Below are 24,195 nucleotides of genomic sequence, written 5' to 3'. Positions count from 1 at the left end.
CTTATGACCTCAGAACTGTGCCGTACACGGACTAACCACTGCGTTGCCGTGCTGCCCGTTTTTCATTCCAAGTGTTTTATAATTTGAATTATACTAGTCTCTATTATCATTGATAAAAAGTTATTGAACATTAATAACCCTAAGATTAGACATGGAACTCCAGGATAAAAATGGAATAAAGTCTTAAATGAGAAAAATGAAATAAAAAATAATGTTTACAAGATAGTGCTAGGAGTCTAGCCTAAGTTGTCAGTGAATCTGAACAAAAGTGTGATAAAAGTAGTGGAATGACGTTTAAATATGGCAATATATTTCCATAACAAATTGAAAAATAAGATATGAAAACTCATTTTTTTGAAGGTTTTGTGTGCTTGTTTAGGGTGGTAATGGCCTTTAGGAAGAAATTGTCTCAGAAAACAGCATCTTAGTCCTTGTTTATAGGGCCCTGTAGTTTCTACCAGGGGACAGCAGGTCAAAGAAGTAGTGGCCAGAGTGAGGGGAGTCCTTCAGAATGTTGTTGGCCCTAATGCGGTAGCCTTGAAGACTGGGCCGAGAGCAATGAATTTATCGACTGTATTGATGACTTTGCAAGGTTGTTCTTGTCATGGTTGCCATGGCGCCCGATTGGCCGCGCCCGTGTGTATCACGGTTGGCGTCGTGCCCAATTGGCTCCGCCCATGTGTCTCACGGTTGCCATGGTGCCCCGCCTGTGTTGTGCCAGCTACGCCTGGTTGATAGATTGACTTTCTGTTTATAAAAAGCTCAGCGCTCTCTTGCTTCAGGGTCAGCCCGTCAAACGAACTTCTGCCCCACAAGACGTGGGTTCTGAGTCGGTTCAGTTTTCCTGTGATATTTCCAGTCCGGTATTGTTCCTGTTTATTTTTGTACTGTTTAATTTCGGGTTCCAGTTTTGTTTCCGTCTGTTTTTGGTCCTGTTTGTTTTTTTCTCCAGTTTTCGTTCCCATCTATTTTCTCATGTTAGTTATCAATTTCCTGACTTGTTGTCAATCCTGTCTGTCCCCTCCTATCCGCTATCGACCCCATCTGTCCGATATCGGTCTCGTCGGTCGCTGGCTTCCTGTTCTTTAACGCCAGACCGGCTTCCTAACGTGCATGACTCCCCATTTCCCGTAAAATAAAAGGCTTGTGTGAGAACGTCACGCGATTGGGTCCTGTATCTGTTCTGGTTCTTGACAGTTCTGCCTGTAACCGTACAACTAGCATACCATACAGTGATGCTGTGTGCCAGTACCTGTCCCAGGTTGTTTTTCCTGAGCATTCTCAGGAAATGGATATTGTAAACAAAAGCCTATCGCCCCAAAGAATGGATGCACAATAATTTAGAACTTAAAGGATTTCTTGAAATTGTCTATGTGACATGACTGGTTTCAGTTCCGCCCTCAGGTAATTCAGAGGTTCCAAAATTCCAAAGCTGAATTAACTGCTATCATTTTTCATTTATGTTTGTCTGTTACCAAAGTTTAGAGGAACCATGTTTTGCTTATGCAAATCTTTAGAAAATGAAGACCTTAGTTTAATTTTAGGACACTGCTGGCTTGAGTTAGCGTAGCAGATGGCACAGGCCCCTAAAACCAATACTAACAGGCTCAAGGACAGTTTCTTCTCCATTAGCATTACAGCCCTAAAAAAAGCACACAAATGATCTTGTTTACGTATGAAAAAATTATAATCAGATTGTCTTTGTTATTATTTATGCGCAATGTTGCTGCTAAATGTCATTGTACTGTTTTCATCGCAGGATTTTATCATGCACTCACAACTTCAGTGAGTCTAGAAGAATTACCTTGTAAATATCCTTGCTTGTTCATTCTAATACTCTCTTTTATGTTATTTGTATCTTTAATTGTATGCTTATGTTGGAGTGACACAACTCATCTCATTGTGAACAATGTACACTACAGTGTGCTCAATGCCAATTCCAATTAAGTTCTGCAATTGTATGCAGGAAAGGAATAAAAAGATGTGCTTCATCAAATATTCAATTTTATATCCCTGCCATGTTTGATAAAAAATGATTTTTAAATATTTATAAAAAATAAACACTCAACATGGTAGCCAGTAACATAAGGCCAGATGAGGCCGGTGAGTCTGTCCCTCACCTGTTATCATAGAAATATAAAACGAAAAATCTATTACATGTTTATATTTTTTCAGTGCTAAAGTTCCTTCTCATCTAACGACACAAGTTGTGGATTTTAAAAATGGCAGAATTACCCTTCAAATAATAAAAGGGGACAGGCGCTGGGAATCACTTGTATCTCTATCACTTCCAGAAAGGGTAATAGGAGAACTACGTGCGTGGTGTCAAACTGATGAAAAGAAGGACTGTCATTTTCTGAACGCCTTACAATCCAGTGCGCCTTATATACCCAAAAATACAATTAATGAAATAAGAAATGCAAGGTTACAAATAAATGAGACTGCCTATAATAACTGTTCTACTTTTGAGAAACATATAGTCTTCAATTGGCCTCTTGTTGTTAACATGTTAATTGTTTGCTGGTGAAAGCAAACAAAAGAGAAGTGCAGCGCTTTGACTGCAGCTCAATAATGGTCCGTAAGTATGAAATATACTGTTATTACTTTTGTCAATAGTAACTTTTTGTACAATGTTACGTTCTCCTGTTTGAATTCTTGTTAACATGTCTTAGCTTGAAATTTATCTGTATAATAAGCAAGCCAACGGGATTTGTTTACTTGGTTTTTAGTTTTCCAGAGACCATATAAGGGTAACGTAATTGTCTGAATTAACAGCAACTAAAAAAGGAAGCTGTATAGGATTTATTCATTTTAGTGGTGAAACCAGAAGTCATGATGTTAATTTATGTCATATGAAATACATCATTTCAATTGAGCACAGAGTCAGCACTCCTAAATGTTATTTAAAGGTGTCCTCCTGGCTATCGAATCAGAATATATTGTGATAATAATCCTGCTGGACCTCTCTACTGCCTTCGTTAAGGTGGACCACAATATTTTATTATCCAGGCCGCAGCGCCTTCGGTCATTTGTGGTAGCGCCTTATGTTGGTTTGGGTCTTATCGAACTGACATGACTCTGGGTGCTAGTTTTGAATGTTCTCCTGCTCCTTTATATGTTGGGGTTCCACAGGGCTGATTTCTACGACCACTCCACTTCTCTTTGTTGTTACTCCTGCTGGGCTCCATTCTCGGTTAGCATGGCCTCTTCATTGTAATGCTGATAACAGTCGCACAGATATACTGTATGTGTGTTTAAAAAAGATGGATGCACCTTCCATTAAACACCTACTCTCCTGGATTGATCACATTAAAGCCTTGATGGCCTAAGCTTCTTAAACTATAATAAGAATAAAACAAAGGTGATTGTCATTGGTGCCTGTGGCTCTAGTGTACTTCCGCCTAATGGCTTGGGCTTTTTGGCACTATATGTGAAGTCAACTGTTTTTAACCAGGGTGTTAAGAGGGAAACGGTACTTGATCGATAATTAAGATCAGTAGTTAAGTCAAACTTCTTCCATCTAAGGTGGTCAGCAAAAGTGTAGCCTTTTCTCACACGTGAGCATTATGAGATTGTGATTCAAACCTTCATCACATTTTGGCTGTACTACTGCAATGTTTGGTTTTATTGAATCAGCCAATGCTCAATTTCTTGCCTACAGCGGGTCTAAATTGCTGTTCCTCATCTTTTATCTGGTACACATAAGAAGGAGCACATTACGCCTGTTCTGGCTTCCCTTCACGGGGTGCCTGTGCATTTCAGGGTTCATTTTAAGATTCATTTCTTCATTTTTAAATTGTTAAATGGCCTTGCCCCTCCTTACCTCAGTGAGCTACTTCACTGTCAAGCTCAGAGGGAGAGAGAGCCTTTTCTGTTGCTGCTTCTAAAGTTTCGAACAAGTTGCCCTTGCACATTAGACAGGTTTACTTACTGTTTATTTTTTGAATATTCTTGAAAACCACTTTATTACTTGGCTTTTGACCGAGTGTGATACTTTGTAATTTTACTATTTGTATCATTTGTAAATAATGTTGAAGTGTTTTCATTATTGTATAGTTTATTTAAAGGTTTTTTTGTCAAGTATTTTTTATTTGTGTGCAGCACTTTGTCTTCATCTGTGGCCTTTTTAAAGGGCTTTTAAAATAAAGTTGAGTTGAGTAAATGTATGCATCTTTTTTTTATGTAAGCCCAGCTTTTACAGTAGTTTTAATTCCGTTCACCATATACTCCAGTAAACCATATATGAAAAATATATCACAAAACGCTTTTTTTGGTGGGTACTTCTTGTAGTGCAGATAATATGATACTTTTACAAGCAAGACATAGATGCTTTTATTCAAAAGGAGCAGTGCATGGACTTCATTTATAAGCAAAGGTAAAGTTATTTTTCCATGCTACAGTTTTTATATGGTTATGGAGAAAATGCTGTTTTTTAAACAAAACACGTTAAAGGATTTTATACAGATTTTATACAGTTAAATACCAACAAGTGTTTCCAATCAGATGATGAATACGATTTATAGGGGGTTCATTTAAAGATTAGACATACAAGATTAACTCTTGTGTCTTTCACATTATATGCCAATAAACACAACCCCAGTGTGCAGTTTTTATAAAATAAGTTTAAAACATCAAGGTATGTCTGAGTCAAAAAAGTGTGTTGTCCTGTGGTTCTTAGCCTATAAATTGCACACTTAAATATGGACATCTGACTCTGCCTCACCAGACATGAACCTCACTGCAGGTCACTACTTGAAAGCATTTTGGAATGTGATGAAAATCCATAGCATTTTTTAACTGCCACCTTTCCCTCTCTGTGTCCCACTGACCTTCTAACTCAGCAACTGCAAAAAAAAAGCCTTTGCCCTCAGAAAGCTAAACGAACCAGACAACTAACCCGCTCGTGAAGGGCCTCCTCGATGGACCCTTCTTGCTCTGCCGAATGTGGCGTATGAGTAATGTGTATCATATGAGCAGAAAACATCTTTGATCCCCCGGCGAGAGGGATTAGAAACGGGCCGGTTGCGCCAGAGTCTTCCTGGCTGTTAAGTAAGCGCTGATGAGTCCAGTCAAGTGAACGGTCCAAATATTTAAACTGACCTCCTTGCGTGTTTGGAAAAGGTGAGGGCAACTAGTGGAAATTCTGTAAATGAGAAAAAATGCACCATCTTGTTGAGCTAATATCTTACTTTTGAGTTGTATTCTGTTTGTTCTTGCTTTGTTTTTTGGTTAATATATATATATATATATATATATATATATATATATATATATATATATATATATATATATATATATATATATATATATATATATATAGCCCCCCCGCGACCCTAATGAGGATAAGCGGTACGGCTGATGAGATGAGATATATATATATATATATATATATATATAGAGGATCTACAGAGCAGAAGTCAACGGAAGGAGACCAAGAGGAAGGCCGCGATTGACGTGGATGGATGGTGTTGTGAGTGCACTGCAGGAAAGAGGTCTAAATATAATGGAAGCTAGAGCTCTTGTTGGTGATAGAAAGGAGTGGAGAGGTGTTGTCAAAGGATAGTGGGATTGTGGACGCGTTCTTAAAGATGGGCTGGGCACCCGTATGATGCGGCAGGGGTAAACCAGTGAAAGCTGTCGGGCCCTGCTGTTGAACAAAAGAGTGTGTTGTGTCACCCTGACCCGAGTGACATGGCTGCTTTCTGGTGTCCCATTTCATCTGGAGGGACGAAAGCATGACCAACTTGGGTGTCGAGGTGCCTAACTTGTTTGGGTGTTTGGGCAATTGGGTTGGCCATGGTCCAAAAAAAATTTGTGTGGGTTTTTTTTGCTATTGATTTCCCTTTTATTTTCTTTGTTACTGTATGTGTGTGTCTTGCTGTCGGTCACCCCTCTTGAGGGATATGATGAAGGTAGATTTTATATATATATATATATATATATATATATATATATATATATATATATATATATATATATATATATATATATATATATATAGAGATATATATATATACAGTGGTACCTCGGTTTTCGAACCCCTCTCAGTTCGAACAAATTGTTCTAGACCAAAAATTTCGAGAAATTCCTGTTTCGCTTTTCGTTCAAAAAAACGGAGTTCGAACGAAATTTCCGGTCTCTTCCTGGGGTTTTTCTTCATTAAGGGTGGGCGGAGTTTGGCAGTGCAGTTTGACAGATTACAACATGAAATCTCTGATGTCCTTAGAAATGAGCAAACTGTGTATTCATGTGAAGATGCACAAAGAGCCGTCGGACACTGTGGGATGCAAGGCAATACGAGCAACCATGCGGGACATTCGCAGCTTTTGGCATCTAAAAGCCTTCATTTAAGACGTTTTGCCCCACCCTTGTCTGGAGCATGGTGCGAAACAGTCTTGCTGTCTGGACTGTCAGCTGACTGTGTGGGTGTGCTGACAGCTACCTGGGAGACGATGCATTTAGGTGTGGAAAATTGAAGAAAAAGATGATCGGGACCAGTGACGTTTACCGTTATGAATTGATATCAGAGTTTATATAAGAATTGGATTTTGGTATGGGCTACACAATAATTTGTAAAAGTAAGGGGCAAAGGCATGTGTCACATCAATGGGATGTTTCAGATAAAATACTAAAACAAGTATATGTGTTTCTGTGTTTACCGTGGACTAGTGCAGGAACGCTCCCGGTACATAACCCCGCCCCCGCAGGTTCTGGAACATTCCGACCAGTGGGACCAGGGTGACCACTGGCCGTGGACCGCCTTTGGGCCGTGCTCCCCATATTTTACACACTGACCTCGCCAACACCACTAAAGGAAGACAAAGCAAAATAAAACCAAGTGATTAGAATTGCCATGTGAAAGAAATCAAAAGTAAATATTTTGTGAATGCAAAAACAATGAAAAAATTAAGAAAAACGTTTTTTTTTTCATTTGACAGTGACGAAATAGAAACTTTCTTTGTAAATTGAGGTTATCAAATGATTAGTAATATTCTATGTTTTGTTTATTTTATTCTATTTGAAGTCATTATAATTATTTCTATTTATTTTACTATATTTTTGAATATTATTGGGGAAATCTGGAGGATTATTCTCATTATTTTACTATTTTTTAAAGCATACCTTTGGAAAAATAATAAAACACTTATCAAAATGAATTATCTCATGTGCCAGAAAGCAGATTTTGTGTTTCTTTTTTGTATTATCGTAAATAACTATTGTTGTATAAATGTTTTACTTGAAAAAGACTCAAATAATATTAAGTATTATAGGAAATGTAAACTTGTTTTATCAAGGAACATAATAACATATTATAAAATTATTAAATGTAAGTAAGTATAAATGAGAAAACATATCCACACAATGAAAGTATGATTTTCCTATGTCCTACAGATTTTTTTGGGATATGAACAAATCAAGTCACATTTATTTGTATTGCCTTTAATCACAAAAAGTCTCAAAGGACTACACAAGTTACAGTTATACAATTCCTTTATCTAAAACCAGCATGCGGGCAGGGAAAAACTAAAAAAAATCAGCATTAGATAGTGAAATAAAAAAAATATTACATAAAATCTAGACATAAATATTAACATTGTAAGGATTCTTTTTCTCATTTTACCTGGGAAATAAGTTTAAAACATATTTAAAAATTAATAACAATTGCACTTAAAAGAAGGACATGTTTATGCCAATGGAATAATATGTATTTTGGCAATTAATGTACAAAGTATTACTTTTTTGGAATAAAATGTAATTTTGCATCTTTCAAATACCGATTTTTAAAAAATATGTTGCGAAGACACTCACCATATCCGGGCCACAGGTTGTACCCTCTGCAGCAGGCATGAATTTGGTTTCGCAGCGTTGGCCAGTACGGTGGCACCATAGAGACTTGCAGATGTCCTAAAACACAAATTGTAGATTTTTTTGTTTGTTTTTTTCCCCTGGGCATGACAAATGTTCTTGTCTCTTGTTGCACCGGTTATCTTGTTTTCACAAATGATAGGATCAAAAAATAAGTATACAAATTAGAAGAAAAGAAAAACCACAGTATGAAACAAAGTATTTGTACTTGATGACTTGGCAGCGCCGCCGGGCGAGCATCAGCTGCTCCCTACCAGCGTCAAAGGGAGCCTCACTGCAGAGCTTAAGTTGCAGGGGCGCACCATAAGCCCGACAATGAGCCTCCCTAAAAAAAGACTGTACGTCAAACCTAATCAGTGCGCTTCTTTAATGAAACAGCCCCTAATTATGTGTGTCATCTGACCCAACAATACAGAAACCGAGCGAGTGAGTGAGCACAGAGGGAGAGCCTCGCATCGGGAGCCAGGCTGGCGGCCAGCCCGGCTACACCGGAGAACGAGGGATAAAACTGGAAGCCTGGCTTGAATTGAATTGGGTTTCTGGGCTAGGTATTGGTTTCAGATTGGGGTTTTAAGCCTGTGTTATGGTTTTTAAGCATGCTCTCTTAAAACGGCTCAAACAAAAAGAACCTTGTTTTGGTCTAACGTTTAGTGTTAAATAGTTTGGCCTAACAGTAGGTCAGGTTTATCAGACAGTAAATTAGTCCATTCCTAATTCATCTTTCTATTTTGCAAGATTTTTTGGGCGATCTTGTTTTTTTATTGCAGAAGTCAACTCAAAAGATTTTTTAACATAATGTAATTACTAATTCGATTAATCACTGATTTATATTATGAACCAATTCATTGAACGAAACAAAACAATTCTATTAAAATCTCTTTATAGACTTTATACAACTTTTTCAACCCATATCTCCCTGTACTTACAACCACAGCCATCAGATGCTAATTTTTTCCAGTCGATACTCATTTTTCTCGTTTAATCCGTTTTAAAAGTTCAATGTCTGGCACGCAGCACATAATAGCTTGGCAATACATACAACAATTTTTGCAGCCCACCGGCACAGCAAGCCAACACCATGCTTACTGTCAAGATTACATTCCATAACAGAACACCATTTCAATTTAACAAAGTAAAAATACTCATAGTACAGGTATTGGTTTGGCTCATGTGCCATAGAAATCTGAAAAAAAACATCCCCTAGATTTGGCTTTCTTGTGAAATTACAACCCGTTTTCAACCTTCTTAGTATGAAGCAAAGAAACAAGCCTATATATCTAAGTTTTTTTTTTTAATTCAATCTATAATTAGTGTGTCATACCAAATATTGAAAGACCTGCTTTGTTATTATATACATTTTACATGTAATAAATAGGACAACATTTACAATGATTTAGTAAAATGATATAGGTTAATTGTGTTCATTAAAACCTCAGTAGGGTCGCGGGGGTGCTGGAGCCCATCCCAGCTATCTTCGGACAGTGGGCAGGGGACACCCTGTACCGGTTGCCAGCCAGTCGCAGGGCACACAGGGACAGACAATTCGCTCGCTCATTCACACCTAGGGACAATTTTGACCGGCCAATTAACCTGACATGCATGTTTTTGGAATGTGGGAGGAAACCGGAGTGCCCAGAAGAAACGCACACAAGCACGGGGAGAACATGCAAACTCCGCACAGGAAGGTCGGTAGTTCTAGTTGAACCCATGACCTCAGAACTGTGCCGCAGTGCTGCGCTTATATATATATATATATATATATATATATATATATATATATATATATATATATATATATATATATATATATATATATTCAGATTCAGATTCAGATTCAGATCTACTTTATTGTCATTCTAGTACACGTGTATACAGAACGAAATGTCGATACATCTGACCCGCACAGTTTCCTTGAATGTACAGATATAAATAAAATGTTGTATTGAGTTGGAGTATTGAGTACTAATAATATACTAAATAATTATGGCTATGTATGGTATTTTACAGTAGCGCAAATAGTGCAAGAGGAGCAGCTAACCAGATGTGCAAAATGGGCAGTCAGGTAAACAAGTCAGGTAAACAGTAACAATAACACTGTAACAATAACACTGTAAGTACAATAGTGCAGATAAACAGATGTGCAAGGAGTGGCTAGCTATAAAGAACTGCCAGTAGTGCAAAAAGTCAAACAAAACCAACAGATGTACAGATTAGCAACAGTTTAGATTTACTATATGTTTGATTGACCATTTAACAGTCTAATGGCCAGGGGGACAAGACTATTGTGGAACCTGGTGGTCCTGCACCGCACACTGCAGTACCTCTTCCAAGAGGCTAGCAGAGTGAAAAGTCCATGATGGGGGTGAGAGGGGTCCCTGATAATGTTCTTAGCTTGGGATAGGCAGCGCTTCTGGCCAATGTCCTGAATGGAGGGGAGAGAAGTCCCGATGATTTTCTCTGCTGTCCTCGTCACCCTCCTCACACTACCCCAGTCGGAAGCGCTGCAGCCTCCACACCACACAGAGATACAGCTGGTCAGGATACTCTCTATGGTGCCCCTGTAGAATGTGATGAGGGAGGGTGGGGGCAGGTGGGCTCTCCTCATCCTCCGCAGGAAGTACAGGCGCCGCTGTGCCCTCTTAACCAGTGATGCAGTGTTCACGGACCAGGTGAGTTTGTTTGTGATGTGCACCCCTGGGAACTTGATGCTGCTGACAACCTCCATATATATATTTATTTATTTTTTTTATTTTATTTTTTCCTGGGCTGGTATATATGTTACATTTAACCAATTGAGGCTATCCAATTTTAGCAAAATGTTTTAAGTGGATTAAACACAAAAACAGTCCAGACAATTTAAATTAAAAATATTTGCTGTTGAGAATTTGAAATTTTAATAAACAGGGTCATTTTTAATTCAATATGTATCCAAACATTTTTAAATATTATAAGTAATTGGCATACAACAAATTGATTGACTGTGGTTTTAAAGGTGTGGGTTACAGCGTAGTCCTTTAAACAGTTCAGAAACACGAAAACACCTTTTTAAGTGCCTTGAATAGCCATTACAAATTACCGGTGCTAATCCGCCAGCTACACTTTTTTGTCGGAGTTTATTTCCCAGCGGTTAGAGGCCAAGCATCATTTCCATGTGAATAACATCCAAAATAAAGACTCCACCTCACCCACAGGGTCCAATTGGCAAATTAAAGCTCAGTTCTTTGATGGGATTCAAACCAGGAGTAGGACACAGCAGGTCCGAGGCAATTTGGCAAAGATCACAGCAATTAATAAAGTGAGTATTTACCAAGACATCACTTACATTGTAAACACCACAATACTCGGATCCTGTATGACAGAGGGCTCAGTACTTGAGGTTCTTAATAGTCTTAGCGACTTGTGGGATAGTTCCAGGCTATGAAAGCAGGGGTTCATCCTTTGATGTTGTTTTCCATGCAAAGCAAAGTGAAATGAGTGTGGGAAAAGATAAATGTATAGTTCGAAAGGTTTTGGTCTTTAGGTTTGTCTCAGGGACTAGATGGGGTTGGACTATAATTTTGGTAGGCTACAGACCTAAAAAAAAAAAAACATACGGAGTGGTGCCATAGCTTTCTAAGGAGCCCTGGCCCTTCGACTCATTTCACCATTGACCAACATTTCTGAAAAAAAAAATTGCCTTAGATTTCGAATAAATGTTATCTTTCGAACGGCCCGCTTAACTGGCAAAAAATGTTCGGTAGCCTTGTAGATCTCGACACTATGTATGATCATCTGAAATCTGAATATGGACAGCAAGGGGAAAATTAAAGGTGATAAAAGAGCATTTACTTTTAAAGACAGTCAAGGCTGGTTTGAAAAGTTTAAGATATCCATAAGAATATAAATATTCTTCCACTTATACGTTTTTTTGGTGTAAGGAAGAGTTGAGAAGACGCACAAACAAAGCTGCAGTGAGAAATGATCATAGAACTGACAGAGCTGTTAACGTGCCTCAAGGTAAACGGAAAATTAATTGTTATCATTCTGAAATACGACAGAGAGCAGAATGAAACAAGATGCCAGCATTGTAAGATTCCAGGATAATGACAGGGCGGTCAAGTTTACGGACCTCACGCAAAGGAAGTCCTATGACCAGACATGGAAATGGGGCTAGTTCGGGGCATAAATATGTGTTCAAGTTCGCATAGTACATAAAGGCTGAATAATTTGTCCTTGGCATGTATTTAATTGAGATTAGAGGTATTTTGGTGGAGAAAATGTGAGCCAATAAGTGCATTATAAAGGAGGAAACAAGATACCACCACAAATGTGTTTTATTTGTACCAAAATGTGTTTGTATTTAAATATTACCATATCATATACAGTATACACCATTTAAATGCATTTGTATATCAGTATTATGCAGAACCACTTGTTTGGTATGAAATTTCTCATTTGATGCATGCTTTACTGAAAAAAGTGGACTTTTTATATGGGCCAGAGCAGATTATTGAAATAATTGTGGTAAAAAAAACTTCAGACTCTTACTAAATCAGACCTCGACCTGCAACCTAGAACAAATTCAGTGTTAAAGTTGAGGCCCCTCTGAAGTTTTGGGATTTAGTCAACGTCTCTTAGGAATTGAAGAAGCTAAGGCTGTAATCATACTGAAAGACTAAAAATGCAGAAGAACAGATTAAATAAACGACTGAGGATAGTGAGCAACTTAAGGTCCATTTAAGGCTAAGAAGAGGTAAGTATGCACTTAGTTTAAACAATTTTGATCAGATACTCAACAGAATCCTGCTGCTTAAAAATTATTAACCAAGAGAAGACTCAAATGTACCACTAAACCAAAATAGGTAGAAACATGACAAAGAATATATAATAAGCGATAAGATTTTGGGAAAAATTAATAAATCCTTCACTGATTTTCCTTTAGGATTAGTTCTTTGGTCATTCTTAAAAGAATAAAACCAGTGCAATAAAGGTCAGAAATACTAACAAGTTACAATTGGTAAAATCTGCTAAGTACAACTCTCTCAGAGGATTTAATTACTAGTCCAAAAAAGTTCAACCACGAAAGATTTTAGGACCTTACCTTAACAAAATCAAGGCTGCACAACTTGGCCTTGGAGCCAAACTGCCACTTGCACTGCGTGTCACCATCGTACAGTTGACCAGGAAGCTTCTCAGGATATTTGTATTGACCGATCTGCTTCGGCTCATCCACTAGACACAATGCCTGAGTTGTCCTGCATTGTGTCACAATTACAGTTCAAACCAATAAAAAAAAAATCCTATAACCAATGGTGTTATCAAAACTATTTCTACCCAAGAAAGCGGCTGAGATACTGGCGGCTGCAGATGGACCAAGAGAAGACCCCGTTATTACCAGCCAGGGTGGGCGACATGATGTTGCCTTCGGTTTTGCGACATGGATTACCCTCACCATCATGTATCATTCCAAAACTGAAACCAAAAAAAGAACACATATTTACCATGGGGTAAGTGATTTAAATGATTCGTTCAAAATAAGATATCGAGTTCCAAGGTTTTCAAGGTAACGCTACTTCTATTGAGCTAGGTTTAGCCTATGGGTGCTCTCCCAGCTGAGTGTGATTGTGTGTGTGTGTGTGTGATTGAGTGAGAGCCCTCATACCCCATGATTGGTTAATTGGGTGGTTTCTGACATAAGTGCTGTAACTTTGTAGCCGACATAAAATTTCGGTCCACGCATAGCCGGCGATTGTCAAGAGGTTATGGGCCCAGAGTGCTAAAACCATGGCACAACAGGAGAGAAGGGGCAGGACTTGCGTTTGATAAGGCCGAAGAAAAGTTTAAACAATGGAAAGCCAAGTTCATGGGCCATCTCCGACTGCAGAATCTCAAAGACACTATAAGTACTGAACTGACTTTGGAAAAATGGATTGGTCTCTCAGGAACCGTCCTCTCGTGGTTCAGATCCTACCTCTCAGATAGGACGCACTGTGTTAAATATGGTGAAACGACATCTGAGCCCTTTAATGTTACCTGCGGTGTTCCGCAGGGTTCAGTGCTCGGCCCCCTACTTTTCAACATTTACATGCTTCCATTAGGTGATATTATTCGCAAGTACAATATCAGCTTCCACTGCTATGCAGACGACACTCAACTATATCTTCCGTTGGAGGAATCTTCCATACTAAACTGTGGAAATTTGGAGGCCTGTCTCACTGAGATAAAAGAGTGGATGTCACTCAATTTCTTGCGTCTTAACTCTGAAAAGACCGAAATGTTAGTCATTGGTCCTTCTAAATGCCGTGACTTATTCTCAAAAACTGCTGTGAACATTGACAAATGTCACATCACACAGAGTGACTCAGTTAAAAATTTAGGTGTCATATTTGACCCTGATCTATCCTTTGAGATGCATGTAAAGCAAATTACTAGAACTGCCTTCTTCCATCTTCGCAACATTGCTAAAATCCGTTCAATACTGTCTCAGTCTGATGCGGAAACAATAATTCATGCATTTGTTACCTCCCGTCTCGATTACTGTAATGCACTACTCTCCGGTCTCCCGAAGTCCAGAATCAAGTCTCTTCAGCTAGTACAAAATGCCGCAGCGAGGCTTTTAACTAGGACAAAAAAGTACGATCACATAACACCGATTTTGGCTAACCTGCATTGGCTCCCAGTTAGCCAAAGATGTGACTTCAAAGTTCTCTTAGTATTGTACAAAATCATACATGGACTTGCTCCCTCTTATCTTTCAGATCTGATCTGCCACTATGTCCCGGTCCGAAGCCTACGATCTGAGAGTGCTGGCCTTCTGATGACCCCGAGAGCAAAGAAGTCTTCTGCTGGTTCGAGAGCGTTCTCCATCCGGGCACCGGTGCTGTGGAATGCTCTTCCCCCTGAGATCCGATCTGCAACCTCAGTGGAAATGTTTAAATCTAAACTTAAAACTCACTTCTACTCCATTGCATACGAATAACCTACTCCTCTTGTCGGTTGAAAATAGTTTGTGTAATATAGTGTAACAATCTGTGAAGCCCTTTGAGACTCTTCGTGATTTAGGGCTATACAAATAAAAATGACTTGACTTGACTTTAATTGCATCACATAAACAATTGAGAGAAGACGAAAAGAAAAATGCAGGGATTTACACTGGGCTCAATTAGTTCCTGGACTATAAAAGTGTATCACTTGTAATCCAAGAAACGTCAGATGATAGACAAATAGCCTTCGATATCCTTCGAAGCTATAATGTGAGTTCAGGAAAGCCAAGAGTGATAAGTCTTTACACTGAATTGACCACACTGCACAAAACAAGCGGTGAAACAGTAACTGATTATATCATTCAAGCATAACGGAACATAACAGCACTAAGGAAAGCATACAAGGTTAGGAAGTTATGGCCATATGCAGAAAATACCGCATCTGTGCTGAGAAATGAATGTGTTAACAACTGCAGAGAACAAACACTCTACATGATGCTAACTGGGTGTGTAGAATGCAGAGATTCGGAGACAAGTGCTCTGCCTACAAACGCGATAAGAAAACGCTAGGTCCAAGGAGTGAGAAGGGCTTCTTTACAAGGCATGACAGCTAAAGCCCATCATACAGGGTTTTCTATCCTGAGAGTGTAAAGTTGAGGGCGCGTACAATGTATGCTAAAGAAATGTGACTGAAAAGGAGAGACAGACTTAACTATCCATAAAGGGTGACTATTTTGGTGTGCCACATAAGTCCATCACATCCAGGCAAAGTGACAAAATCTCAAATAGTTCAAAAACTTCCCCAGATCAGGTCCCTGTGACTAGGCCCAACCAACCAGGAAGAGACTAGCGATTGAACGCTTGCCAAGCGGGAGTCTCAGCGTTGCCCCCCTATGGAGAGGAAGAGGCCCTATATTATGGGGACCGCGTGTATGGAATAAAAGGTCAAGACAAGGCAGAGGTTAACATTGATTACTGTTACAGTATGTTGTGCCAAATACCTTAAACCTACAGTGATGGAACAAAATCACCCAAGTCAAGTGAATGGATGAGTGCTATTGAGGATGAATTCATTAAGAGAGATCGATGCATTTAAATTGAAAAAACTACCCCAGGGCAAAGTTGCAGTAGGGGGTAGATGGGTAAATGTGATTAAGAAAAATGCTGATGTCCAAACCAGTAACCATAGACAACTTGGTTACATTTGTAAAGATTTTTTTGAGGAGAGAGAGCCACAGTATTTTGGCCAGTCATATTTTTGTGTTTCTTGTATTTCAAATGATCATGTCATAGGAATACCTGGAAGAGTTAGTTTTTGAGACAATGAGAAGTTTTAATTTTTTTGTTCATAAATGGTTGCTCTCCCAGCTGGCTGGGACTGAGTGAGTGTGGGCCGGCAGAGCCTATGTTAAAAATGGCGTAAGGGGTCTACTTTGCGAAATTTTGCATATAGCAGAGGGTTCTGGTACCCATTAACCGCAATAAATGAGGGATTACAGGATTTATTTATTTTTTTAAATAAAAGGTTTTTGCTTCACGGATTTTGTCCCTCACGGGTTGTTTTTAGAATCTAAACCCGTTATAAATGAGGTTTCACTGTAAATAATATATCAGGACCCAGCAGGCACTTTCGTCTTTTTGACACCTCAGCAGGCTGTTGGAACACAGGCCAAAACATGTCCTGGGTTTGTGTTGGGCGAGCGCCAGGAAAGCAGATGAGTTGAACCATTAAAAAAATCCCCAATGTAAACCCTACCAATCAAACTTCTATCTCGATAGAAACGCAAACATAAACAAGTGCGGCGTTCACCCTGGGCCATATTCTCTGAAACTGTCACACTTGGACATAAACTTGGCAGGTCGAAGCGCGTTTGGTCGTCGGCACGTGGCCTTTAGGGCCCTCCTCCATTAGATGCTTCACCTGTTTCCAGTTTACGACTGAGATTTCGGCTTCTCAATTTGACGCGCTAGAGACGTACTTGTGTCCTGACTCGTGGGCGATGGTGAACGCCAAGCCTAGTCCCGTGTCCTCGTTGATGGTGCAGCTTCTGTATTTGCTGCACATGCCGCTGATTGGAGCGAAACCTAAGGACAGAAAACGACTTGGAGTCAATGATAAACTAAATCACACATTTAATTAGAATTGTCTTAAGTCTCATTGAAGCTACATAGGGTGTTTTGTAAAAAGGTTTTCACGGGAGAAGTTTCTTTTGGGTGTCTTTGTATCTTCTGCTAAAATGTACTATTTTTGGCATTGATATCTTGATACTGTCGACCCCTTGGATATATTAATAAATTATGAGGTGTTTTTTCAAGAAGAATTGTGGTCTAATAGCTGCCCTCTGGCTGATGCTACAGGCTCCAAAAAACAAAAGAGACTTATTCTATTCTATTCTAGATAAATGTTAATGTTCTGCATTTATATAGCGCTTTTCAAGTCAATGAAGACCTCCCAAAGGGCTTTACAATGTGCTTCACACTTTCCCTTTTACACACACTAACTAACTGATGGCAGCGTCAGCCATGCAAGGCAACTGCCTGCTCATCGGGGGCATTAGGGATTCAGTGTGTTGCCCAAGGACACTTTGACATATAACTCTGGAATCGAACCTGCAACCTCTTTATCCCGGGAACTTTACCCCCTGAGCTACTGCCGTCCCAATTCTATTCAATTTTATTCTATCGGTCTTCAAGGGTACTTCTGCATCAACCTTTCTTGGGCTGGTCCAGACATCTTCACCCAAACCAAAATAACAGGAATGAAACTGGGCCTCGGACCGCAGTCTGGATCCAAAGCAGACACTGGAGACTCCCTGGGTAGGATGGTTAAGACTTTCCAGCAATTATCCGAGGTCAGTCCATCTGTTTATCCAACCGTCTCTAGCGGGTGGTGGGAAACAGGACTGGTAGAGACGGTGTGGACTTTGATGCCAGGCAACTGCTACTTACAAACCCAAATAAGTACTCTAAAGCCAAATGTGAAACCATTTGACTGTGCGTAACTTAGTCGCAATCATAAACGACTCTTGACGTCAAATATATATTCCAGTTAGGCTGCCATTGACTTGCTATATTATTTACTCATTTTACTATAATGTTACTATAATTGTAAAATGGCATAAGGAGATATTTTCCCCAATTTCAAGAAAAATGTATTGCTATTGTTTTATCTATTTTTTTTTCACTTAGATGAAGAACTAGGGTTTGTTAAACGAGACATATTATATGTGACCTGCCATTTTAAACAATATAGCTCATTTAAAAAGTTTATCTTTATTTTTAGAGAAAGAAAAAAAATTTAGAAAAAAATGTTGTAAAACTACAATAACTACTTCATAATTTTAAGAAATACTTTAATTGTATTTCAAAATGAGAAACATTCTTTGAAATAGAATTATTAAAAATAATAACTTTAATCATTATTTTTCTTGTTTTTTTTTATAAAAAATATTCTAAGATTATAATAAAAAATATATAAAACAAGCAAAATATTTAGCCAATGTTTTTTGCAAGTAGCAACTATTCTTAGGAATAAAATCAATAAAAGCATAATTTCACAGGAACAGAGCAGTTAAATTAACATGATCCATAAAACAATGCAAGGAAATAGAAAGGGACACCAAAAGGCCAAATATAAAAGAAGAACATGAATTAACGTAGATAAATTTTGCCAAAGCTGCCTGCTAGTGAATAAATTAAGACCTGAATTTTAAACCCCAGGAACTCATACTCGAAACCAGGACACAGTCGTATGTAAGTGAAAAACCTCTCCAAAAAATGTACAGCAATTGTATGATTGACAATACCACCCCAGTCATATGTCTGCAGAAGTAGGTCTATATCTTGCATGTGCCAAACAAAACCCGCCAACCTTGTACCCACCACAGCATACAAGGAACCACAGCATACAAGGACGGGGCATTCAGGTGTCAAAACAAACTCAGACCAAAACGGGAAAGAAGGGGAAGTCGGGGTTTGGCCGACTGCCTTACCGAGAGTGTCGCAGGGCTCGTTCTTCCAGGAGCAGATGTCCAGCCCGGTGAGGAGGACGGCGTGGTCGTGCCGCTTACCGCTTTTGCCCACCAGGCCCGATTGCCACTGGCAGAAGCTGTTGAGCGATTGGTCGGCGTGGTGATTTATAGTCAAGCCCAACTGTTGTTGGAGAGCAGACATATGTGAGGAAAACTTTGTTAAAAAGAAACGGTCACCCCATCTCACGACATTTTCACTGTAGGATGTAGAAAACCACCCAAACATATAGTGTACAGAAGACCCTGGAATATGGTACAGTTACTCTTTATAATGTAGTACAGGGGTCTTCAACTTTTTTCAAGCTAAGCGCAACGGGCAACCAGTTTCATATGTATTCCTAAAAAAATGTTGTTACTACGTTGTTAACAGTTTAACTATTGGAAGTAGGATCAAATAGACTAAGTCAACCTCTAAAAAATTAATTTTACTAGAAAATCACAATGACCCAGCACTGGTGAGCTATTTTCAGAACAGGTCTGTGGGCACCTCAGCTGTCCTTAGTGGGCCTTGTTGGAGACCACTGCTGTAAAGTAAGATGTTTTTCCAGCCCCTCTTTACGGCGTTTTACCCACTTTACAACTAAGATAAATAATTGTACGTACCCAAAAATTCTAACTTTGCTGTGTGTATGTAGAGTTAAGTATCTGAGATGTTTGTCTGCTATTGTTAACCTCATAAAGAAGGCTGGTCTACCAATTGTTTGTGTCATAGCATCATTAAAATGCAGATATTGGCTATTGCCTGAAATACCTCCCACAATGCCTTTCTCTTTCCTTCTTCAGTTCAGGGTCTTGCATGTTTTGTAAAGATTTAGTGGGTTAGTGATACCAAACACTGTTTTTGTATCGTTTTTAGTTGTTATGGGTTCCAAAGCTTGCAATGATGTTTAAGGGGTAAGCAAAAATAATATCATAACCATGGGAACAAAGCTAACTATTATCAAAAAAATACAAAGAGGACAGACTGATAAGTTTAGAATTTAATAGCTCAACATAAAGAGAGAAGGCATAACTGAATTTTAAACCTGCAAAGAAAACAGTAGAGGACTGTGCAAAAACCCTCAATTCTAAATCAGTTTGAAAAACCCTTCCCGGAACCTTTTTCTTTTAAAGTGTGTGGGGTATCAAAGAAGAGCGACGTTTCCGGGCAAAAGATGTAAAAAGTGCATAATGGTCAATATAACGAACAATAGTGAAGTATAATATTCAAAATAATGAACCGGCATACTACGCAATCTCCTTGCAGGTGTCCAATATTAAAAACAAAACAATCTCATCACACATACACATCATCATGCTCGTTAAGTTGAACGGCCATAACCTATCGACCGACAATCAGGACAATTATTGAAAATAAGGAAGTGGTTAAAACAAGAATATCTAAAGGCATGACCATCTTCGCAAGTGAAAGTTTAAAATCAGTTTCGTTTTTAATCTACCGTCACTGTCTTTCTACGTGCTATTTGGGTTTTTTAATGATTTTATCTGAGGGTACTAGCGGTTCGGCAACACAATATTTGGGAATAACTATGGCTTTTTAATCACTCACTAAATAGCAATTTATTTTTGCAATATCCAAAACTGGATGGATTTGTATCGTATCCTGGGGGTTTGCCATATGTGGTTTATGTTCCTGCATAATAACCTGTTAATTCAACAAGTCTTGTTTTTCCCTCTAAAACCCAACCTCAGCTATTGACTAATAACAAGCCTCCTTTGTGAGCTGTTTTTTAAATTTCCAAAAAAGGACCATATAACATAATAAAATCCGTTACAAATATTTACGCAATCCACGCCAGGGCTCAGTCTGTAGATAATCGTGTATTTGCAGTCACAGTACAAGACAGTGAACTCACCGGGTCCTGTTCCAGTAGCAATAAGCTAACTACCACAATGTTGATGTCTGTCCCGATGGTGCCGTCTTTGAAAAGACTGGAAACCTGAAAAGGGAGAGAAAAAGGAGAGTAGTAAGAGTGGCTGTTAACTCAACAAATGATCCAAATCTAAAATCGGTTACCGCCGTGTGTTTGCCTGGTTGCGCCTCGTCATGGCAAAACACACGCGGGACAACCGTAGACGAAAAAGTGGAAAGGTTTGGTCACTGATGCACTCAAGGATTTAACACGTGCTTTATTTAGGAGGATGGGAAGAAGCCGCCGGCGCCACTGAAAATACCGCCATTTTGAGAAACAAAGTTTGTGTTTGATGACCGATTATTAGTACTGTAGTATTGTCTGGCCTAGTTATCTTAAAATCCCGATCAAGATTGGATTAGAATTTATTAAGTAAAAACTTGTTCTAATCACACTTCATTTTGCGAATGTCCAGCATCATTTGTATTATCGTACTATATTTTTACAATATCATATCTTTGATTCTCTCAGCTCTACAAAGCGCGACATTTTGAAAATGCAAAACTGGGCTCGGTGACCGATTTGTAAGGAGAAATGTCCAGTCTAACTATATTTCATGTTGACAATATCTGTGTATTATTTATTATTGCAACTTCCGTTGCAGCCTGGTCAATCTGGAAAAGGGATCACATCATGTGTGGTCTCTTCTCAAGGTTTCTTCATTTTCCTCATGTTGACATTTTTGGAGTTTTTCCTTGCCCTCATGTAGGTTTTAGGTCAAGGGATGGTGTAAAAACAGTCTGTGGTTTGCAATAATCTCTCGTCTGTGCAGCCATTTGACACTCTTTGTGATTAAGGGCTATACAAATAAACATGACATGACTTGACTTCTACTATAATAACGTTTATTACGCTGACATGAACTGTCAAATTCTCACCTGATAAAAGACTGTTCGAGAATCTATTATGGGTAAAAACAACGAGAAGATATTAATCAAATATCTAATCGATGTATGTATAGTAAGTATTTTAACATGCAACAAACGGGGGAACACTAGAATTTGTGTGCATCCTCGAAAATATATCACTGTAGGGAGAGGTTCCCAAGAAGCCTGATAGCTGGATTTGAACCCATGACATCAGAACTGTTCTGCGGACACGCTAACCACTGAACTACCTTGCTGCACTTATTAAAGGTATACCTTATTTTATGTATTTATAAGTATAAGTATTGTTTATCATGTTCTATATTTTTATTGGTTTTTCATAATTCTTACCAATTTACAAATTATAAGTACAAGGAAACTTCAGAGAAAAAACCTGCAAAATAAGATTATTTTTAAACATACTAAATAAGAAATAATCCCTTAGATTAAGATTATCTGACTGGAAAAAAAGATTATTATTCTTTATATTATATTTTATGAATAATGAATATTATTATTCTTTGTTCATTATATATTTACTATATTTTCCCTTATTTTTGCCGCTTTATAAAACAGGAGTACAATAAATATTTGACAAAAAAACATAAATATTTCAAATCATACTTATGAGAAATAATCCCTAAATATAGCAAAATTATCATAATGGAAATGAACATTATTTTTCATGATTTGTTATTCTGTAGAGTATTTATTTTCCTTTTTTAACGATTGCTTAACTATATTTTTCCTTAATTCTCACAGATTTACAAAGCAAAAGTCAATAAAAAGTACAAACCCATAATGGATTGCAAAATATGTTTTTTTAAAAATCATGCTACATTACATATATGACAAAAAAATCATGAAATTAAGATTATTAAACTGGAAAATAAAATTATGTTTTATTATAGTTTATTTTATCATTTAAAAAAGAGGATCATTTTTTTGTTACTGTATTTTCCCTTAATTTTTAAAGCTAAAAAAAAAAAGTACAATGAAAACTCGAGAAAAAAATACTGTATAATAAATTGTATTTTTTTTTAAAAATCATAAATGAGAAATAATCTGTAAAATTAGCAAGATTTTCTGAAAATGTATATTATTTTATAGTCAAGTCAAGTCATGTTTATTTCTATAGCCCTTAATCACAGGTAGTCTCAAAAAACTGCACAGACCACAGATTATTCCAAGACACAGACTATTATTACACATCCCCTGATCTAAAACCCACATGAGGGCAAGGAAAAACTCAAAAACCTCAACATGAGGAAAATGAAGACAGCTTGAGAAGGCACTGTTTTACCTAAGTATGAGGAATAATATCTAATCTTTCTTTTAGTTTTACTAGGGTATTTATAAATTTTGCTTTTTAGTGGTGATCCAAAAACTACAAGTAAAAAATATATATATCTTTAGCTTTGCTCTTGCAGATTGGGAACAATATATTCCCATCACATCCCTCAATTATTGTCCCTCTTTACCACTGACCATGTTCATGACGGTAAGGACGTAAGTGGTGACATTTTCCCGCCCGTGTTTCTCCAGCATCTTCTTGTCCGCCACCACCAGGGTCTCCACGTTCAGACCTCCGACCCGGTTGGAGTCGATAGGAGACCGCTTCGGCCTGCCTGGGCCCTCTTCAGCATATGTTTCAAACTCATCCGGCATTAGGAATACGTCCTCGCTTGGAGGCTTGGGTGTGTCTGTAAGGGATGAGAGGAATTTTGGTTTATTCAGCAAGAGAAATCATTGGGGGATTATTGTCCTGTTTTCTTCCACATAAATATAATATGTATTATATGGACAATCAGGGTCATTCCAAGTTGTAGGATTGTTACATAATCTCTGTTATTTACTGTTCAGTAGAACCCCGGGATATGGTTTGCATCACTTTACAACGTTTTCACTTAACGGTCTGGAAAAAGATGTCATTTCGGACATCTTTACAGTATTTCCCATTCCCTAATACATAAAGTCCTAGCTTTAGGTTGTCTGTCCGCATGACGATTTAGGTCTTGAAGATGCCAGCCTGCTGTTGGTTGATGTCCTATAAAATGCTATTGGTCGGCGTCACTGCATCAAAAAAATATCATTTTGAGTGCAAGGAAGAATACAAATATGGAGACTTAAAGTGACCGAAACACACAATTTTACCTTGCATTTTTTTTGCCAATTCAGTCGAGATTTTTGGTTACCTCTAGCAGCAAGATGGCGTAAAATTAGCTCATTTCATGTAAGATAAATGCATTTTTTCTATAACTACGTTTTTTTTTTTATAATATGTTAATATCATAGGTAGTGTAATTTGGATTTTGTTTTAAATCAATATTTTTCTTTTTAAATTATTTTTATTCTACCACCAGGAGGTGCTAAATGATACAACTGTTACTTTGAACTCACATGTTAAGGTGGGGCGACAAACGATAACCCGCTGGCTGCTGGCCGCAATTGGCCCTCGGGCCCATGTTTGAGAGGGGGCACTAGACTGTCCATCCTCTGAGTTTTTCCTAAAATTATTTGGGAAACACTGAAATGAGCTCTTGGGAGGTCTCTGGTT

The 24,195-nt window shown here is 38.2% G+C and overlaps 1 protein-coding gene across 3 annotated transcripts in view; it reads right to left on the bottom strand.

Annotated features, from left to right (window-relative positions):
- Window positions 1–24,195, bottom strand: part of adamts18 (ADAM metallopeptidase with thrombospondin type 1 motif, 18) — a 94,389-nt gene that overhangs the window by 45,913 nt on the left and 24,281 nt on the right. For all 3 annotated transcript variants that reach the window (XM_088333948.1, XM_088333949.1, XM_088333950.1), the window contains 8 exons: window positions 23,127–23,341; window positions 20,716–20,799; window positions 18,821–18,980; window positions 16,808–16,913; window positions 13,180–13,317; window positions 12,947–13,100; window positions 7,810–7,905; window positions 6,660–6,808 (listed from right to left, as the gene is read on the bottom strand). In XM_088333948.1, the coding sequence (XP_088190074.1) occupies window positions 6,660–6,808; window positions 7,810–7,905; window positions 12,947–13,100; window positions 13,180–13,317; window positions 16,808–16,913; window positions 18,821–18,980; window positions 20,716–20,799; window positions 23,127–23,341 (1,102 nt within the window). The remainder of the gene's footprint in view (window positions 1–6,659; window positions 6,809–7,809; window positions 7,906–12,946; window positions 13,101–13,179; window positions 13,318–16,807; window positions 16,914–18,820; window positions 18,981–20,715; window positions 20,800–23,126; window positions 23,342–24,195) is intronic.

The sequence above is a fragment of the Urocampus carinirostris genome, chromosome 4, assembly GCF_059441175.1.
Source record: "Urocampus carinirostris isolate Australia breed hairy pipefish chromosome 4, RoL_Ucar_1.0, whole genome shotgun sequence".
Classification (NCBI taxonomy): Eukaryota; Metazoa; Chordata; class Actinopteri; order Syngnathiformes; family Syngnathidae; genus Urocampus; species Urocampus carinirostris.
The sequence above is the reverse complement of the archived record's forward strand: the minus strand, read 5'-3'. Positions and strand labels throughout refer to the sequence as shown.